Source organism: Prinia subflava, chromosome 5 (genome assembly GCF_021018805.1).
Source record: "Prinia subflava isolate CZ2003 ecotype Zambia chromosome 5, Cam_Psub_1.2, whole genome shotgun sequence".
Classification (NCBI taxonomy): Eukaryota; Metazoa; Chordata; class Aves; order Passeriformes; family Cisticolidae; genus Prinia; species Prinia subflava.
The window spans coordinates 61,488,087-61,506,631 of NC_086251.1; the positions used below are offsets into that span (position 1 = coordinate 61,488,087).

Genomic DNA, 18,545 nt, shown 5'->3' on the forward strand with positions numbered 1-18,545 from the left:
CCTGGGATAGTTAAAGATGTCCCTGCCCAAACCATTTGGGATTCTGACATCACTGGGGCTGCCTGCTGCAATCAGGCACATCCTGGCAGATTTCCTTTCCCTGGGGGTGATGAAGGGCAGGACACGTTACAGACAAACACCCAGGAGAAGACTCTGTGCTGAAGGGACCCTGCAGGAATTTGGCTTCCTGGCACCCTGGAAAGTGAGGTGCACCTTGCCCAGAGCTGCTCTCCTTCTGCTCCCCTTGCCAACAGAGAACCAGCCCTGAACAAGCATCCAGAAGTCCAGGGAGGATTATGGAGTTCCCCACTGGGCTGCTGCAGCGCTGTTGAGGAGGTCAGTGCACAGCAAATATCAGGAGTGATATTGCTCATTAGTGCCAGCTAATCAAGGCAATGGATCCAGCTATAAGCAGCCTCAGGAAGCAGAGTTCAGAGCTCTGGAGGAGGTCAGAAGGAACTGGCTCGTGCAGGAAGATCTCCCCATCTCAGGCAGCCACGGAAGGAGCATTCCTGTTGTTCTTAAGAAGCAACAAATTCATTGCAGAGCCTTAATTGGAGAGAAAGGCCCTTAATGGAGCCAGAGCTGCATTTCCTGAGCAGGCTGCTTAGCAGCTAATCCCCCCCACAGCTGATCCCTGCTCCTTGTGGCATTTTCCCTTCACTCCTGAGCCTCAGAGCCCTGGATTCCCCTCACCACGGTGCAGCAGACAGAAGGGAATGGGTATTAAAGACTCAGCTGGTGTCCTGAGCTCCAGGGTCAGCTCCAGGGGCTCCCTTTGTTTTCCCAGAGCTGCTCAGGTCACCTGTGGCTCAGGTGGCCACTGGGTCAGTGGGGTGGCTCACACAAAAATCCCCAGTCAGTCATCTCCAGGGACATCCCAGGGCACAGCAGGGAAGGAGCTGCCTCTGCAGGAGGTTTGGAATTAAATAAGGGGCAGTGGAGGAGGCTGAAGAGGAAAATGGATCAGAAGGATTTGGAGCTGCTGGAGTGAGCCCAGAGGAGCCATGGAGCTGCTCCAAGGGCTGGAGCAGCCTCCCAGAATTCCAGCAGAGCCCCTCTGCTCTGGAGCCAGGCTGGGAGAGCTGGGGGTGCTCACCTGGAGAGGAGAAGGCTGCAGGGAGAGCTCAGAGCCCCTGGCAGGGCCTGAAGGGGCTCCAGGAGAGCTGGAGAGGGACTGGGGACAAGGGCTGGAGGGACAGGACACAGGGAATGGCTCCCACTGCCAGAGTGGATGGGATTTTGGGAAGGAATTCCTGGCTGGGAGGGTGGGCAGGCCCTGGCACAGGGTGCCCAGAGCAGCTGTGGCTGCCCCTGGATCCCTGAAAGTGCCCAAGGCCTGGCCCCTGCAGGATCCCAGATCACAAGGACCAGCCCTTAGCAAAGTTTGGGGTCTTCTCACCAGGGCTCAGATCCCCAAAAATGCCAGGCTCAGCATGGATTTGGAATTCTCTTGCCCTGGTTTTCCCCCCTTGATGTCTGCATGCAGGGCTGCAGCACTTCCTCTCAGGGACACAACCAAATTGTCTCTCCTACAACGTGGAGACTGAACCTCATCACCAGCTCACTTAACAAACTGATATTTGGAATTTTTAGTTTCTCTCCTCACCTTGTTTGCCCCCCTCTGTGCCTGTGGGAGAGCAGCAGCTCCTGGCTGAGTTTTTCTCAGCATCCCTGTAATAGATCCTGCAGTTCTGTCTGTGCTTTCAAAGGGACCCGTGTCAGGTGTTGGCAGGGAAGAGCTAAGATCATTTTCTGTTGATCGTTAATGAAGCAAACCAGGAATTAATTGGACAAAATCAAAGGGCTGTTGCAAGGTGCTTACATTTCTTCTCCCTAAAAATCAAAGCAAAGACTAGATCCCGTATCAAAGCAAGGACAGAGAATCTTTTAATACATCCTCACAGTCAGGAGCAGCCCAGGACATTCCATAACTCTGGTATTTGTTCAGGGACAGCCAAGAAAGTCACATCAGTGACCCACACTGAGTGTCCCTGAGGGCAAAACTGGCCTTGGTCAGCTTCAGCCAACCTGGGAGGTTGGACTGGATGATCTTGGAGGTCTCCTCCAACCTTTCATGATTCTAGGATTCATCAGGTTGCAAGGAATCATCCCAGAGCAGCAGCCCTTTTCCAGGGGATGAGCTAAACCGAGGCTGATCCCACAGCTTGAGGTGTGGAAGGTCACTACAGCTCTGATGGAATCTTCATCTGGTGTCTCCATGGCTTTGGAAGGTTGTCACCTCTCAGGCCACCTGGGTTTGTGACTTCTGCAGGGGGAGTTTTGCATGCCTGGTTTGCCCCTCAAAGAAATGGGATCAAGGAGCAGGGATGCTGGAATTTGGGGATTCTCCTCACCCAGGCTTCTCCCAAATCCCGCTGAGGAGTCACTGCAGGCCTGCAGAGCACCAGCTGGCCTGGCCTGGGAGGCAGGGAAAAGCAGGTTCAAGTGAGCACAAGGATTCACAGCAGGAACAAAACGCTTTGCTGTTCCATTTCAGCATGTGTGACCTGTCCCTGCAGCATCCCAGGCATTCCAGCCAGGCCCTCATCCACACGGCTCCTGGCAGGAGGTCTGCAGGCCACACTTGTTCTTTCACAGCTCTGACATATCTATTATGTGCCTTAGAATCCGTGCCAGGAGAAGAATTGGTGGTTTTCATCCTAATTCTCCCGCTTCCAGCAACGTCCCCAGTGCAGGGCTTGGCGACCAAATAATTCTAAAAACATTTTTAAGTCTCCTTTCAGGAAGCACCCCCAAACCTGGGGGCTGGTCAGGGTGTAGGATGAGGGGCTCTGGGCAGCCAGCTGGGCTAGGCAAGTACAGATGGATGCCAGACACTGCCACTGCTGCAGGATTGTCACCGTGACAAGGCTAAATAAAACACTAAACCCAGCAGGAATCCAGCACGGCCCGCAGCAAGGCTGGGAGCAGGCAGAGCACTGTGCCTGCCCAGGGGATCCCACATGGGAGGCACTGAAAGGGTTTTAGTAAAGTCACGCTTGAAAAGAATCTATCCTTGTTTTATTTCCAGGCTAGAGCTTTTGAATCAGTTCTGCCTGCTGAGGGAATACAGTGCCCTTGTGTGTGGCTGAACAAAGCCAGGCCGGGGCCATCTGTGCACCCCAGGGACAGCACACCGGGCCTGGGGCTCAGCTCTGCCTGGGTGTTGCCAGCAGCACCTCACAGGGAGTTTGGGGCACCCTGAGGAGGTAAAAAATCCCACAGACACGGGCCTTGAGCCCAGAAATGTGCTACAGCAGCCCTGTTATTAGAGGATAGAAATGAGCCAAGGCACAGACTTCTTGTTAAGCACAGCATGAAGAGGGTCCTGGTTTATTCCTCTTCACAGCTTTGCCAACTTAACTCCAAATACTCACTGACTCTGGTTGCAGCAAGCTCCTGCTGTGGGTTTCCCTTGCAGCTTCTGACTGCAGGGATTGGTGTGCAGGCTCTGCAGGGATTGGTGTGCAGGGATTGGTGTGCAGGGATTGGTGTGCAGGGATTGGTGTGCAGGGATTGGTGTGCAGGGATTGGTGTGCAGGGATTGGTGCGCAGGGATTGGTGTGCAGGGATTGGTGCGCAGGGATTGGTGTGCAGGGATTGGTGTGCAGGGATTGGTGTGCAAGGTGTGACTGCAGGGATTGGTGTGCAGGGATTGGTGTGCAGGGATTGGTGTGCAGGCTCTGCAGGGATTGGTGTGCAGGGTGTGACTGCAGGGATTGGTGTGCAGGGATTGGTGTGCAGGGATTGGTGTGCAGGGATTGGTGTGCAGGTTCTGCAGGGATTGGTGTGCAGGGATTGGTGTGCAGGCTCTGCAGGGATTGGTGTGCAGGGATTGGTGTGCAGGGATTGGTGTGCAGGCTCTGCAGGGATTGGTGTGCAGGGATTGGTGTGCAGGGATTGGTGTGCAGGGATTGGTGTGCAGGCTCTGCAGGGATTGGTGTGCAGGGATTGGTGTGCAGGGATTGGTGTGCAGGGATTGGTGTGCAGGGATTGGTGTGCAGGCTCTGCAGGGATTGGTGTGCAGGGATTGGTGTGCAGGCTCTGCAGGGATTGGTGTGCAGGGATTGGTGTGCAGGGATTGGTGTGCAGGGATTGGTGTGCAGGCTCTGCAGGGATTGGTGTGCAGGGATTGGTGTGCAGGGATTGGTGTGCAGGGATTGGTGTGCAGGCTCTGCAGGGATTGGTGTGCAGGGATTGGTGTGCAGGCTCTGCAGGGATTGGTGTGCAGGGATTGGTGTGCAGGCTCTGCAGGGATTGGTGTGCAGGGATTGGTGTGCAGGCTCTGCAGGGATTGGTGTGCAGGGATTGGTGTGCAGGTTCTGCAGGGATTGGTGTGCAGGGATTGGTGTGCAGGCTGTGACTGCAGGGATTGGTGTGCAGGTTCTGCAGGGATTGGTGTGCAGGGATTGGTGTGCAGGGATTGGTGTGCAGGGACTGGTGTGCAGGCTGTGACTGCAGGGATTGGTGTGCAGGAATTGGTGTGCAGGCTGTGCAGGGATTGGTGTGCAGGGATTGGTGTGCAGGGACTGGTGTGCAGGGATTGGTGTGCAGGGATTGGTGTGCAGGGACTGGTGTGCAGGCTGTGCAGGGATTGGTGTGCAGGGACTGGTGTGCAGGCTGTGCAGGGATTGGTGTGCAGGGATTGGTGTGCAGGCTCTGCAGGGATTGGTGTGCAGGCTCTGCAGGGGTTGATTTGCAGCCTCTGACTGCAGCTTTTACTCAGCCAGACTGTGACTGCAGGCTCCAACAAGAGGCTCTACCTGAAGACCCAGACTAACCTCAGAGCTGTGATTCTCTCTCCTCAGGATCCTGTTTTATAAGTCCCTCCTCCATGCTCCTCAAGGTTCCTCCATGCAGATCCTCCCCTCACCAGTTCACCCCTTCTTTCATCTCACTCATCCTTATTGGATAGAGCTGTGTCTCACCAGGGGTGAGGCTGTATTGGGTAATTATCTGTACAGTGTGCACCCAGCAGCTCAGCTCACAAACCTGGCTCCGTGTGTGTCCTTCTGATGACAAGCGTGGGCTCTTCCCTCTGTTGCTTGATTTGCAGCTTCCTGGCAGGCTGGGAGCACATCTTCCTGTGGAAAACCAGGAAAGCCTGAGCTGGAGCCACATCCAGTGCTCAGCAGCAGAATGGTGCAGTGTTGGAAGAGGGATAATTCAGATCCATGGCCTGTTCCTGTCTCCTGCTCTGGCTCAGAGTTACAGATATTTGCAGCTGAGACCTCAGAATGAAGGAATGGCTTAGGTTGGAAGGGATGGACCATCAGGACCATCTCTCCACCTAGTCAAGGTTGCTCCAAGTCCCATCTAACCTGAGCTGGAGAGGGACTGGGGACAAGGGCTGGAGGGACAGGACACAGGGAATGGCTTCCACTGCCAGAGGGCAGAGGTGGATGGGAGACTGGGAATTGGGAATTCCTGGCTGGGCTGGAATTGCCAGAGCAGCTGTGGCTGTCCCTGGATCCCTGGAAGTGTCCAAGGCCAGGCCCCTGCAGGATCCCAGGACACAGGGACCAGCCCCTGCAGGATCCCAGGACACAGGGACCAGCCCCTGCAGGATCCCAGGACACAAGGACCAGCCCCTGCAGGATCCCAGGACACAGGGACCAGCCCCTGCAGGATCCCAGGACACAAGGACCAGCCCCTGCAGGATCCCAGGACACAGGGACCAGCCCCTGCAGGATCCCAGGACACAGGGACCAGCCCCTGCAGGATCCCAGGACACAGGGACCAGCCCCTGCAGGATACAGGGACTATCTGACCCCTCACGTCTCAAGGGGCAGATCCAGCCCAGGCTGCAGCTCCTGGTTTCTTTCCAGAGGCAGCCTTGAATCCCAAAGTCAGGCACTCGTGACTGGAGCCAAAAGCCAATTAAGCAGCAGTTTAGCTTCATCAACTTCCTGACTGAATGCAAGTTTTAATTAAACATCCCATTTTAATTAGTCAGGCATCACGTACAGAGGGCTGGCCTCAGGATTCATAGGCTGCAGGTCCTGTGCTTTAATTAAAACAAAGACTTGCATGAGTTCAACTCCAGCATCTGTGACAGCTCCTCATCCTTTGGAGGCAGGAGCAGAACAGCTGGAACAGCTCCTTTCCCTGCCATGCCATTCCTCTCCTCTCCTCCTTCCATGTGGATGCTCCAGTGGGAGAACTGGCTGGGAGGTGACTTGGTTGGAAGGAGAGAAGAAGCAGGGGCTGCTTGCAGTGGTGTCAGAGCAGGTGCTGGGCCTTGGTGTGATGCCAGGAGCTCTTTTGGGATGAGTTTTGGTGAGTTTGATGTTGGTTGACAGCAGCTGAACGTGAGCTCAGGTGGGCAGAGAGGCCACGGGCACCTGGCTTGTACCAGCCACGGTGTGGCCACAGGAGAGAGCAGGGACTGTCCCCTGTGCTGGCTCTGCTGAGGCACCTCCAGCCCTGGGGACAGCTCTGGGTCCCTCATGACAGGACATTGAGGGGCTGGAGTGTGTCCAGGGAAGGGAACAGGGCTGGGGAAGGGTCTGGAGCCCCAGGAGAGGCTGAGGGAGCTGGGAAAGGGCTGGAGAATTCCTGAGGGAGCTGGGAAGGGGCTCAGCCTGGAGCAAAGGAGGCTCAGGGGGACCCTGTGGCTCTGCACAGTCCCTGCCAGGAGGGGACAGCCGGGGGGGTCGGGCTCTGCTCCAGGAACAGGGACAGGAGGAGAGGGAACAGCCTCAGGCTGGGCCAGGGGAGGTTTGGATTGGATGTTAGGGAAAATTTCTTCATGGAAAGGATTGTCCAGCCCTGGCAGAGCTGCCCAGGGCAGTGCTGGAGTCCCCATCCCTGGAGGGATGTAAAATCCACATGGATGTGGCACTTGGGGACACGGCTCAGTGGTGGGGAACAGTTGGATTCGATGATCTCCAAGGGCTTTTTCCAACTTTAACAATTCTGTGATTTTATGATCCTGCCTGGTGCCAGAGCCTGCAAACAAGCTGGGCTTTGAAATGGGACCGAGTTCCTCATCCCAGCACCAGTGGACTTGAGGCTTTCCTGGTGTCCCAGATGGAGCTGTCACCCCTCCAGCACCCAGGGCCCCCAAAATAACAAACCCAGCTCCCTCCTCACCTCCACGTCGGCGTGGATGAGCTCCATCACTGCCAGCTGGGCTGTACAGCAGGAAAACCAGAGCAGTTCTGACGATGCTGAGATTAAATGATGCTTTTCTCTGTTTCTTGGAGCCTGCTCAGCTCTCCTGAGCCCTCAGCCTTCTGCACCGGCTGCTCTCATCCCTGTGCTGGGCCAAGGAGAATCTGAGAGTGACAGAAATCCCTTTGTCAGCCGTGCCTGGGAAGGAGGAGGGTTATGGAGCTATTAGAGCGCACAAAGAGAGGACAGATTCTCTCCTAAGTGCTCGGGGGACAGAGAGATTTAAATGCTTAGCTCCCATTAATGCTAATGTGAATCACAGAGGTCTCTTCTTACTGCCTTGGAACGAAAAGAGGGCAGCTTTCCTCAAAGAATACATTCCCTGGGTTTTAAGGCGCCGGTAAATGGGATTTTTCTTCATTCCACACTCATTAATTTCCCTGCCTGTGCTGGTTGAGGGCTGGGCTCAGCTCCACTGCAGGGATGGATGGATGATCCTGTGGATGGTGTCCCCACAGCAGGGCTCCCCACCCCAAAAAGCCACAGTGGTTTTGTTGTCACACGGAGATGCAGAGTGCAGCATTCCGGGTGGGGATGAGAGGGGAAATCCTTCCAGCCCGTGTCAGAAATGTGAACAGCTATTCTGGAGGGCTCCAGGGCCTGGAGGGGCTCCAGGAGAGCTGGAGAGGGGCTGGGGACAAGGGCTGGAGGGACAGGACACAGGGAATGGTTTCCATTCTGGGAGAGCCCCAGCATGAGTGCCCCATCCTGGAGCTGGGAGCTCCTGCTGGTGAAAGCCAAACCTTGGAGCTCCTGTGTCCAGTGCCCACCCACGGGTAGGAACTGGCCTTAAAATGATGGGAAAATCACACTTTTGGAGTGTCTCTGATGCCCCTCACTCGCCTGCACTGGAGGCATCAGGAATATGTGGAGCAGAGGGAAGGGCTGAGCTGAGAAAGGGCTGCAGTGAGACACAGGCAGGGATGCTCTGATGGACCATCCTTTTGTGGGGGCTCTGAGCTTGCTGCTCCAACAATTAACATCGTGGTGCTGCGAGCCTGGGGGCGCCTGGGGTGAAGGAACTTCCACGGACAACACACACAAAGCTCTCACGAAATTTTAAGCCCACGTCTAAAAAGCTTTCCCATCAGGAAAGCCTCAAAGAATTATGTTGATCTAAAGATACCCTTTATGAAATGCATGTTAATGGAAGGAGAAAAAAAACTAAGAGCCTTCTAAAGACTTTAAAGGAGAAAAAAAAAAAAACCAATCCAACATGCTGCAATTTTAATGAGGGGCTTGTAAACACAACCAACCCCTGCTGATTTTTCCCATTAATTGCCTGTGTTATCAGGGACCGGGGCCCTGCAGCAACACAGCTCTCAGCAAAACACCTTGCTGGGCTTGGGGCATCTTCCCAAATCCAGGAGGGTGATGGAGGCTTGGGAAGAGGCAGGGCTGGGTTGTCCCTGCAGGGCTCTGACCTTGGCTGGGGGAGGGAGGAGGATGGGGGGACCCGCTGAGCTGACTCTGCAATCCCGTTTTTATTAGAGATGCATTCGCTGATTAGCTCCACGTCCTAACGACCGGGGCACTGATAAATGACAGAGGAAATGCAGGAACCACTCGGGGGAGATTAACATCTCCCGGGGAAAGCAGCAGCCGGGTCATTTTCTGGGCCATCATTTTCTGGGCCATTCAAGGGTTGCCACGGCTCTCCTCGGTGGCAGTGCTGGGTTTTGTTCTTGATTTCAGCCCAGCAGAGCCCTGCTCCCCCTCTCCCATCTCACTTCCCATCTCCCACACTGGCATCTGCTGGGAAGGGATGCCAGCCCAGTGCCCACATCCTGATCCCTGGCAGGATGGACACGGTAGATTTTGGGAGATTTGGGGACATCAGCCACCTTCCCAGCTCCCTTCTGTGTCTGCCACAAAGAAAGATCACCCCAAAAAAAACCCCTTAAAACCCACGGGGTGTTTGCAGCCCACAAAAGAGGCAAAATCTCTCCCAGGGGAAAATTGCTGAGGGTGATTTTGCCTGGCTCTTGAGATAATCCCCAGGCTGCTGGAATCACGGCAGAAGGGGGAGATGGGGAAGATTCCTGAGGAAAAAGCATTTGATGAACATAATGATTGTTATTACCACCTTCTGCTGCTCAGCCCAGCACGGGCCAGGCCTGTGGGATTGTTCAAAAGGGAGGGGGAGCAGCCAGTGGTTTGCAGGAAGAGCTTTCCCTTCACTTCCAGGAGGGTTTGGGTGTTTTTCAGGATGACTCAGGTGTCCTGACCTGCGTTCCCAGCAGACATGGGTCAGATCCTGCAGAAATTTTGGTGATTCCCTGGAGCACACAGATCCAGGGGAGAGGGAGCAAATGGCTCTCTGTGAGACCCAGGGTGGATGTGGCATGTCCCTGACCAGCCAGGGAAGCCTGTGGAGGAGGAGGACATGGAATATCTGCTTCCCAAAGCCAGGGGATCCGAGCTGAGGGTTTTCCCTCTCCCTGCACCCAGGCACGGCTTGGTGGGATGCTGGGGGCAGTGCTGGGCTGCAGCCCTTCCCCAGCCCAAACCCCACACAGCCCAGGGGATGGATGAGTCCTGGCCATGACCTTGCTCTTTGCTTCCCCTGCAGAGCCAGCTTTCCCAGGCCCTGAATGGTTTGTCAGACAGAGCCAAGGAGGCAAAGGAATTCCTGGTCCAGCTCCGCAACATGGTGCAGCAAATCCAGGTATGAGTCTCCACGGTGAGGAGCTGCCCCTTCCCAGCAGGGTGAGCCATCCTCTGTCCCTCTTCCCAAGCTTGGTGTGGTGGGTGCTCTCCCAGAGGAGCCCACGCCTCATTTTCCATATTACCCCCCTGTCCCCTCCCCAAAACTGCTGCTCCTGGAAGGAACAGCAGAGTCCTGAGCCCTTCCCATCCCTGCCTTGGGTGGATCCAAACCTGTTCCTCACCTGCCACCAGCACATTTCCACCACCCAAGGCCACAGGGATCCCCCATCCCACGCTGAGGGCTCGTGGGTGGCAGTGGTGCCAAACCGGCCCGTGTGGCACCATTAAAAAGGAAAATCCAGTTCCCAGCTGGACTGGGGGCGTTCCCTGGGCTGTGACCCCCTGTGTGCCCCACAGGAGAACAGTGTGGAGTTCGAGGCCTGCCTGGTGGCCCAGTGTGACGCCCTCATCGACGCCCTCAACAGGAGGAAAGCCCAGCTGCTGTCCCGGGTCAACAAGGAGCACGAGCACAAGCTGAAGGTGAGCCTGGCTGCTCAGAGAGCTGCCAGCAGGGCTGGCACTGGGTGGGAATGAGGACTGGGATGCTGTTTTTTTGGGGGAGGTCACTGCAAAGCCGCTTCTTTTCCATGTGAATTCCAGCTTGAGATGCCCAACCCACTCCCAGCACATCCCTGACAAAGTGCTGCTTCCTCCAGGTGGCTCCCACTGAATTATTTGGTTCATTTCTAGTCCTTGGGTCAGCAGAACCACGTGTACAGCATGGAAGATGGCTTTGTTCGTGTCCCATGTTGCTCCCAAGCTTCTGGAATGATCCTGCAGGGTGCTGAGTGCTTGTAACTTCTGCTGAAGTCCTGAGCCACTTGGGGTCACGAGCTGTCACCAGGAGCAGGACTGGCTCTGAGTTCTCTGCTTTGGTGGCCTCAGGGTGGTGGTGGCACGGAGATTTTTGGTGTTGGGAAGCAGAGGTGCAGCTCAGGGGGAGCTGTGGGAGTGGGCTCCTGGTTTGTGTCATTCCCACCTCACCACACTACGTCATTCCAGCTGATGTGGGGCTGAGAAGGGAAGCCAAGGATCAGATCTCCCCTGGGAGCAGTGGAATGGGCACAGCCATGCCCAGAACTGTTGGACCAGGGGGTTGCACCCTGGCCATCAGTGGTGGAGTCCAGCTGAGGGGTGTCACACCCACATTTGTCATTCCAGGGTCCCTCTCCCCAGGTCATTTCAGTGTCCTGCCTTCTGTGTGTCCTCACCTTGCTTTGGGCCACCCAGGAGGCTGCCAGAGGGATTCCTGGACCTGCCTGAAACGAGGGTGAAGGCCACCAGTCCTCTCTGCATGCAGACCACGGGCAGCACGAGGGCCTTTCCACGGGGAGAGGGACAATGGCAGCTTTGTGGGGCCGAGCCCACCATCAGAGCTCATTGCCAGCAGCAGAGCACAGCCCCAGACAGGCACGGCACAGAGGGGACCCCCAGTGCCTGGTGGGCTCCTTTCCCTCGTCCCCTGCAGGCCATGGTTAATTAAACTCTTACAAAGCCAGGCAGCACAAAGCAAATTCCCTGCTCAGCACAACCCTCAGAGGCCTTTGGCTGGAGGAGTGGATCTGCATCCCACTGCTTGTTCCTGTCCTGTCCATGGATCTGCATCCAACTGCCTGCTCCTGTCCTGTCCATGGATCTGCATCCCACTGCTTCATCCTGTCCTATCCATGGATCTGCATCCCACTGCTTCATCCTGTCCCATCCATGGATCTGCATCCCACTGCTTCATCCTGTCCCATCCATGGATCTGCATCCCACTGCTTGTTCCTGTCCCATCCATGGATCTGCATCCCACTGCTTCATCCTGTCCTATCCATGGATCTGCATCCCACTGCTTCATCCTGTCCCATCCATGGATCTGCATCCCACTGCTTCATCCTGTCCTATCCATGGATCTGCATCCCACTGCTTCATCCTGTCCTGTCCATGGATCTGCATCCCACTGCTTCATCCTGTCCTGTCCATGGATCTGCATCCCACTGCTTCATCCTGTCCTATCCATGGATCTGCATCCCACTGCCTGCTCCTTTCCTGTGGCCTCCACCCCACCCTTATTATCAGCTGGGCTTTGTCATCGGCCAGGCCTGGTGCTCAAAACAAGAAACAGCCCCTGGGTTTGTGGCTGCACTCCTGATTTAGCCCTGGAGCCTCCCTCCCTGGAGCTCCTGCAGCTCCACGTGCCGTGGGAAGGGCAGGAGGGGCTCTGTGGTGCCCTGGCAGCTGTGGCACCTCAGCTCATCCAGTTGGAATCAGAATCATGGAATGGTTTGGCTTGGGAAGGACCTTAAATCCCACCCAGGGCCACCCCTGCCATGCCAGGGACATCTCCCACTGTCCCAGGCTGCTCCAAGCCCTGTCCAGCCTGGCCTTGGGCACTGCCAGGGATCCAGGGGCAGCCACAGCTGCTCTGGGCACCCTGTGCCAGGGCCTGCCCACCCTCCCAGCCAGGAATTCCTTCCTCATTTCTAATCTAAACTTCCCACTGGAATGGAATAAAAGCTGCAGTGATTTACACTCACTCTGAGATGAGCCTGGGCCCATTTCCATCTGTAAATAAGCAAGAGGTCACCTCCTGCCTGTGCTTTCTGTGGAATTGTGACCAGGGTGAGTCCTGCAGTGATGCCTTGGGAGGGCTGAGCTAGAACAGAGACTGGGCAGAGCTGGAGAATAAAGCAGAGATTTATTGAAATGCCTTGAAGGACACACCTTGGGCAGGACAAGAGCCTGGCCAGGGCTACACCCAAGGTGGACACAAAATGGACACAAAATGGACAAATGGCCCCGAGGTCTCACACTTTGATAAGTTCTGGTCCATTTGCACTTTGGGGTTTCACTGTCCCATTGCAGCCCCAGGTGATGCAGTCCCATCCTTCTTGTTCCTCCCTCAGCCCCCCCTTGTTTGTGCTTTGGGGCTGAACACTTGTCCCAGCTGTCCTTGGTGTGCAGCAGGAGAAGGATTTGTTTTGTGTCCCTGCTGTGTGCAGAGAGCTGAGTGAGCCTGAGTGTGAGCTCAGAGCTGCCCTGGGCAGAGCAGGGACTGGGACACAGGGAAAATAAAACTTGGGACATCAGCAGGACTGTGGGTCTTGTCCTGGGTGATGTTCACATCAGCACAGGACACTTTTGGCTGCTGATTCATGCTGGGAACTTCACCCTTTCCCACAGGAGGCCTGTCCAGAGCCTTCAGGCCTGTCCTGGAGCATCTCACCCGAGGGGATGAGTGGTCACAGAGAGCCCTGGCAGTGCCAGGGAGCCCTTTGAGGTCCCAGCTGGTGGCTCTGCCAGCCGCAGTGTCCTGGCTCTGTCGGTGGGCTGCTCCTGCCCAGTGGGATGTTGGCCATCCTGGCAGGGTGGGAGGGAGGAGGAGAGGCACAGGGTGACAGAGGGACAGAGCCAGCCCCTGGCACAGGGCCACAGGCACCTCTCAGGACAAGGCCCCAGTTCCCAGCCCATTCCCATCTCTGCGTGGCTGCCCCGGGCCCGGCTGGGCTCTGGGGCTGCCCTGCTTTGTCCTGACACACATCCCGTGGAGGCAGGCACAAATCCAGGCCTGACTCCGGGCCAGCACTAATTGCTCCAGAGCAGGGAGAGCCTTGTGAGGACACAGCTTGGAAGGGACAGCTCGCTGCCTTCCCCCCTTCCTGAATCCCACTGCGGCCGGGTTCCAGACTGACACCCTGGGCTTTAAAAAACAGAGCAGCACTGGGGCCAGCTGCCTGCTCCTGCTCCCTGCCTGTCCCTCTCATTGCTGGTCCTGGTTTTCAGAGGAGCACTGGGGTTTTTCCCGAGGGATGATGTCCTCCAGCACGGGCAGGTTTGTGCAAAGGACACAGAGGCTTCCCTGGAGTGTATCCCAGGAGGAAATCTCTCCTCAGCCCACCACACACACACACAGAGCTGTGGGTGCACCTCCTGAAGCTCTCAGCAGCATTCCAGTCCTTTTCCAGCCTTCAGGCCGTGGGATGTCTTTGCTCCATGGTTTCTCCAGGCTGCTTTGGCTTTTCGGGCAGACAGCATTTGCCACGTTTCCCTGGAGAGCAGATGACACAGGAAACACTCAGCAAGGGTTTCTGTGCACGGCACTGGATCTCCAGAGGTGAAATGCTGCTCCTTCTGCGAGGCTGCAGTCGGGATTTTCCAGGGGAACTCGGTGTTCCCTGCTGGATCAGGTTCCTGGTGCTGCCAGCACAGCAGCTCTGCTGTTCCCAGCTCCAGCCTGAGCCTCCTCTCCAGAGTCACCATGGAAACACCACCTGGAAAAGGCTCTGGCTGTGGGATCCAGCGCACTCCAACCCTGCCAGGGTCTGTCCTGGCTGTTTTTCCATCTGGGGTTTTCCCCATCTGGGTGTGCAGCTCCCAGGACAACACCTTCCCTCCCCAGGGTGACCCGGGGTGAGGAGGATCCGTGTCCTCCGTGGGACATTCCCAGCAGGACTCATCCCAGGCACTGCCTTGAGACCTGTTATCCACCCAAGTGCTAAAAAAAGGGAGGAAGATACTTAAGCAGAGCTGAGCAGAGATGTTACTGCCTTCTAGGAGCTGTATTAAAATTAAATTTAAAATGTAAATTATAGTTAATGTCATCTCAGGGAAGAAAAGCTCTTGAAAGAATTTCCTATTTTAAGGTCGTGGTGAACTGCTGGGAGTGCACAAAAACCCCTTTTTATAGGCTGGAATTAGCAGCCAGGTTCTGGCTGTTGCCTTATTTAGCACTTAAAGGGTGGAAAAAACGGTATTTGGTAAAAATGACCACAATCAAAATGTATGGAGCTTCCCAAATCCCTCCAAGGGATTTTTCACAAGCCACTGGAGAGCCAGGCTGGGGTTGGTCTCTGCTCTGTTCCCAGATGAAGGGAAACAGCCTCAAGTTGTGTCAGGGGAGATTTAGATTGGGTATGAGGGAAAAATTTCTTCATGGAAAGGGCTGTCCTGGCCAGCAGTGGGATCACCATCCCTGGATGTGTCCAAAACCCATGTGGATGTGCCAGGTTTTCCTGGGAATCTGCTGCATCCTGTGAGTCCTTCATGTCCCCCCAAGGCTGCCCCTCAGCACAGGCTCTTGCACGAGTCCAAGGCTTGAGGAACTCCCAGGTTTCCCTTCCAGCTCTCTCCATCAACAAACTCTGCATTACTGGGGTGACAGGGGCTCCCAGGGAGTGGAAATCCCTCATCCATCAGTAGAATCCCAGGATTCTGTGGCTTAAGGATCCCAGGATTCAAGTGGCTTAAGGCTGCATGGACGATATTTTGACTTTACTGACCACACTGGGTTTAGACCAGGCCTTCAAATGTGTGAGAGATGTTTATGTCTTACTTCCCAAACCTTTAATTTTACTAATCACAGTGATTGATGGAATCTTTCTCTCTTGTGTGCATCCCATTTCTCCTTTAAAGCCACGAAGCCCCATTAGATCCCAACCAAAAACCCCTCTTTTTGCCTTAAAAGCAGTTTGGTGCTGGTGAAGGCAGCTGTTGGCTTTCTTGCTGTAGAGATGCTGAAATTAAAGTGCTGTTCTATGCCCTGGTTCTGCAGGAGGATGATGCTGGATCCCTGAGGGATCAGAGTTAGAGAAGGGCTGCGACAGAGCTGCAGCTTTGGAGTCACCTGGAACTCACTCCCTGTGAGTTTGGAGTGTCTCTAATGTTGGAGACTCCACAGCCTCTTTTTTTTCTGGTCTTTGACCATCTTTCTAGAAAAAGAGAAAAGCTTTTATGATGTCTTCACCCAGCAAATGCCTTTTGCTGGAGCTGGTGCCTGGCTGGAGGGAGCAGATGGCAATGCTGCTGGAAATCCTTGGAAAGCATCAGCTCCGGCAGGGAGAGGTTCACAAATTCATTATCCTGGGCAAACCAGACAGAGATTTAAGGCTGCAAAGAAGATAAGAAGATTGTTGGAGCAATCCTATCATTGCTGCCTTCCCCGTGGCACGTGCATTTCCCCACGGAGGGGTCTCACGTGAGGAGGGGACGTGGCTTTTCCAGGCGTGCCGGGTGGGATCCCTGCTTGCCAATCTGCAGGCAGGGAATGCAAAACCTGCCTCTGGCGTGGTTGGTACAGTCAGGATGTGCTCTGACACCAGGGTTGGACCCCACAGAGGGGATTTATCTCATGTGTGCAGCTGGGAGACACAACACCCACACAGGCAAAAACCCTTCCAGGAGCAGCCTGCTCCTGAGCCCTCTCTCTGAGCAGGAGGGGTCACACGAAGCCAAGAGGCTGCTCTGCACCCCCCCTGCACCTGCTGGATCCTGCCCTGAGGACTGAGCATCCCTGCTGGGAAAGGAAATCCAGGGGCTTGCCCTCTTTCAGGAAGGTCAGTGTAGGAGTGGGATCTCCAGGAGCAGCTGTTGGCTCTACTTTATCCTTACAGGACCTGAAGGGGCTCCAGGAGAGCTGCAGAGGGACTTTGGACAAAGGGTGAAGTGCCAGGACAAGGGGAATGGCTTCCCACTGCCAGAGGGCAGGGATGGATGGGATATTGGGAAGGAATTCCTGGCTGGGAGGGTGGGCAGGCCCTGGCACAGGGTGCCCAGAGCAGCTGTGGCTGCCCCTGGATCCCTGGAAATGTCCAAGGCCAGGCTGGACAGGGCTTGGAGCAGCCTGGGACAGTGGGAGGTGTCCCTGCCATGGCAGGGGATGGGATTGAATGGCTTTTAAAGATCCCTTCCAACCCAAACCATCTGGAATTCTGTGATCCACCCCAGCAGAGCTGTTCCAGTGCACTCAGGTATTAGAAACTGGCACTCAGTGAACTCCCCACTCCAACAACAGCAGTGCTTGGGGCCCAAACCAGCGTGTGTGCAGGTCCTGCTGCTCAAAAGCTCCATCTCAGAGCCATCCAGCATCTCCACAAGCCTCTGGACAATGTCCTGGTCCGGAGGAGCAATATGGGAGCTCCCTCTGCTGCCTTGTCCTCCCTGCACACGGGGTGCTCTGGCTGCACGCCCTCCCCGGCTCCCGGGCTTGCTCCAGCCTCCCTCTGCCACATCCTGGGAGCACCAGGCTGGGATTGCTGAGAGCAGCAAGGAATGGCTGCTCCCTAAAAATCTGGAGCTGTTCTGGAGAGCGTTTCATGGCATTTCACACCAGCAGTGATGTTGTCCCCAAGGCTCCCAGGGAACAAGGGATGGGATGGAAGGAAACGGCCTCAAGGTACACCAGGAAAGGTTTAGATTGGATATTAGGGAAAACTTCTTCATGGAAAGGGGTGTCCAGCCCCGGCACAGGCTGCTCAGGAGTCTCCATGCCTGGAGGGATTTAAAATCCATGTGGATGTGGCACCTGGGGACACGGCTCAGTGGTGGCTTTGGCAGTGCTGAGGGAACAGTTGGCCTGGGTGTCCTTGGAGGGCTTTTCCCAACCGGAATGAATCTGTGCTCCTAAGCTGCCAGACTGGTAATTCTTTTCTTCCTGCTAGGTGATTAAGTAGAGGTGATTAAATTTTAATTAGCCAACACATGATGGCATTGATTGCCCGGCAGGAGTCACCTCCCCTCGAAGCCCAGGTCCCTTCACCACGGGAGCCTGATGTGCTTCCTTACAGGAATGCTGGAGGGGTGCTGGCAGGAGGAGGTGCTCTCCAGCTCAGAGAGCATCCCAGCACTGCTGAGCCTGTGGAGCAGCAGGCACTGAGCTCCCAGGAATGTTCATCCCTGTTTATTGCAGCTTTTCCCATCCTGCTGCAGCTGCAGAGCTCATCCTCACAGCTCATCCTGGCTGTAACACTCCATGGAGCTGCACAGCTTTGTTCAGTGCTAGTGGAGAACTTTATACAGCTTTTTAAAGCTCTTCCAGGAGTAGGGAATACAAAATCTTCCATGAGTGCTTGAGCATGTTCGTCTGAGAATAAAATCTCTCTTCCTGAGCTGCTCTGCCAGCAGAAACCCAGGACCTGCAGGATTCAGTGTGAAGGACCAGCCAGCTTTCAAATAAATTCTAGGCTGAACTTGCCTCCTTGCTGTGCTCCAGGGAAGGCCAGCAGAGCCCTCAAGCACCAGTGAACCACACACACTTGTGCTTCTCTGCAGGGATGCTGGAATGTGATCCCTTGGGGAAGGAGCTGTGAGTGCAGGAGGTGCCTTAATGTGGAGCCTGGGCAGCCCCAGGCAGAGCTTGGGTTTATTTATTTATCCCCTCTCCCTGGAACTTCCCTCCCTCGGAGCTCAGCGGAGAAAACAAGGGAATTGTGCAGTCCCTTCAGCTGATGAGCATCTCAAGCAGATCCCCAGGGATGAGGCTGGGGGAGGTGGTGTGTTCATTCCTCTGGGAAAGGGCACTGCCAGGGTCACTCCTCACCCAGGACTGCGGAGTGCAGCTGCCCCAGAGCCAGCCCCGTAACCTGGCTGCATCCCAAGGCTGCACAGGGCAGCTCTGGATCCATGGAAGTTGGCATTTGCTTTGCATGGAGCTCTCAAGCTGATGTTTGGAAGCTGGCTTAATTAAAGGTAGGGCATGGAGCTGCTCTCCTGCTTGGAATAATTATGTGTGTTAATGATTTTGGGCTAAACAAGGCTTGCTAGAACAGGTTGCCCACAGAGATTGTGGGCTCCCCATCCCTGGAAGTGTCCAGGGCCAGGTAGGACGGGGCTGGGAGGAACCTGAGATAGTGGAAGGTGGGGAACAGGAGGTACCTGAGCAGGGAGTGGAACAAGATTAG

The 18,545-nt window shown here is 55.4% G+C and overlaps 1 protein-coding gene across 9 annotated transcripts in view; it reads left to right on the forward strand.

Moving 5' to 3' along the window:
* Positions 1 to 18,545, forward strand: part of TRIM9 (tripartite motif containing 9) — a 63,248-nt gene that overhangs the window by 23,020 nt on the left and 21,683 nt on the right. For all 9 annotated transcript variants that reach the window (XM_063399705.1, XM_063399713.1, XM_063399712.1 and 6 more), the window contains exons 2-3: positions 9,752 to 9,847; positions 10,246 to 10,368. In XM_063399705.1, the coding sequence (XP_063255775.1) occupies positions 9,752 to 9,847; positions 10,246 to 10,368 (219 nt within the window). The remainder of the gene's footprint in view (positions 1 to 9,751; positions 9,848 to 10,245; positions 10,369 to 18,545) is intronic.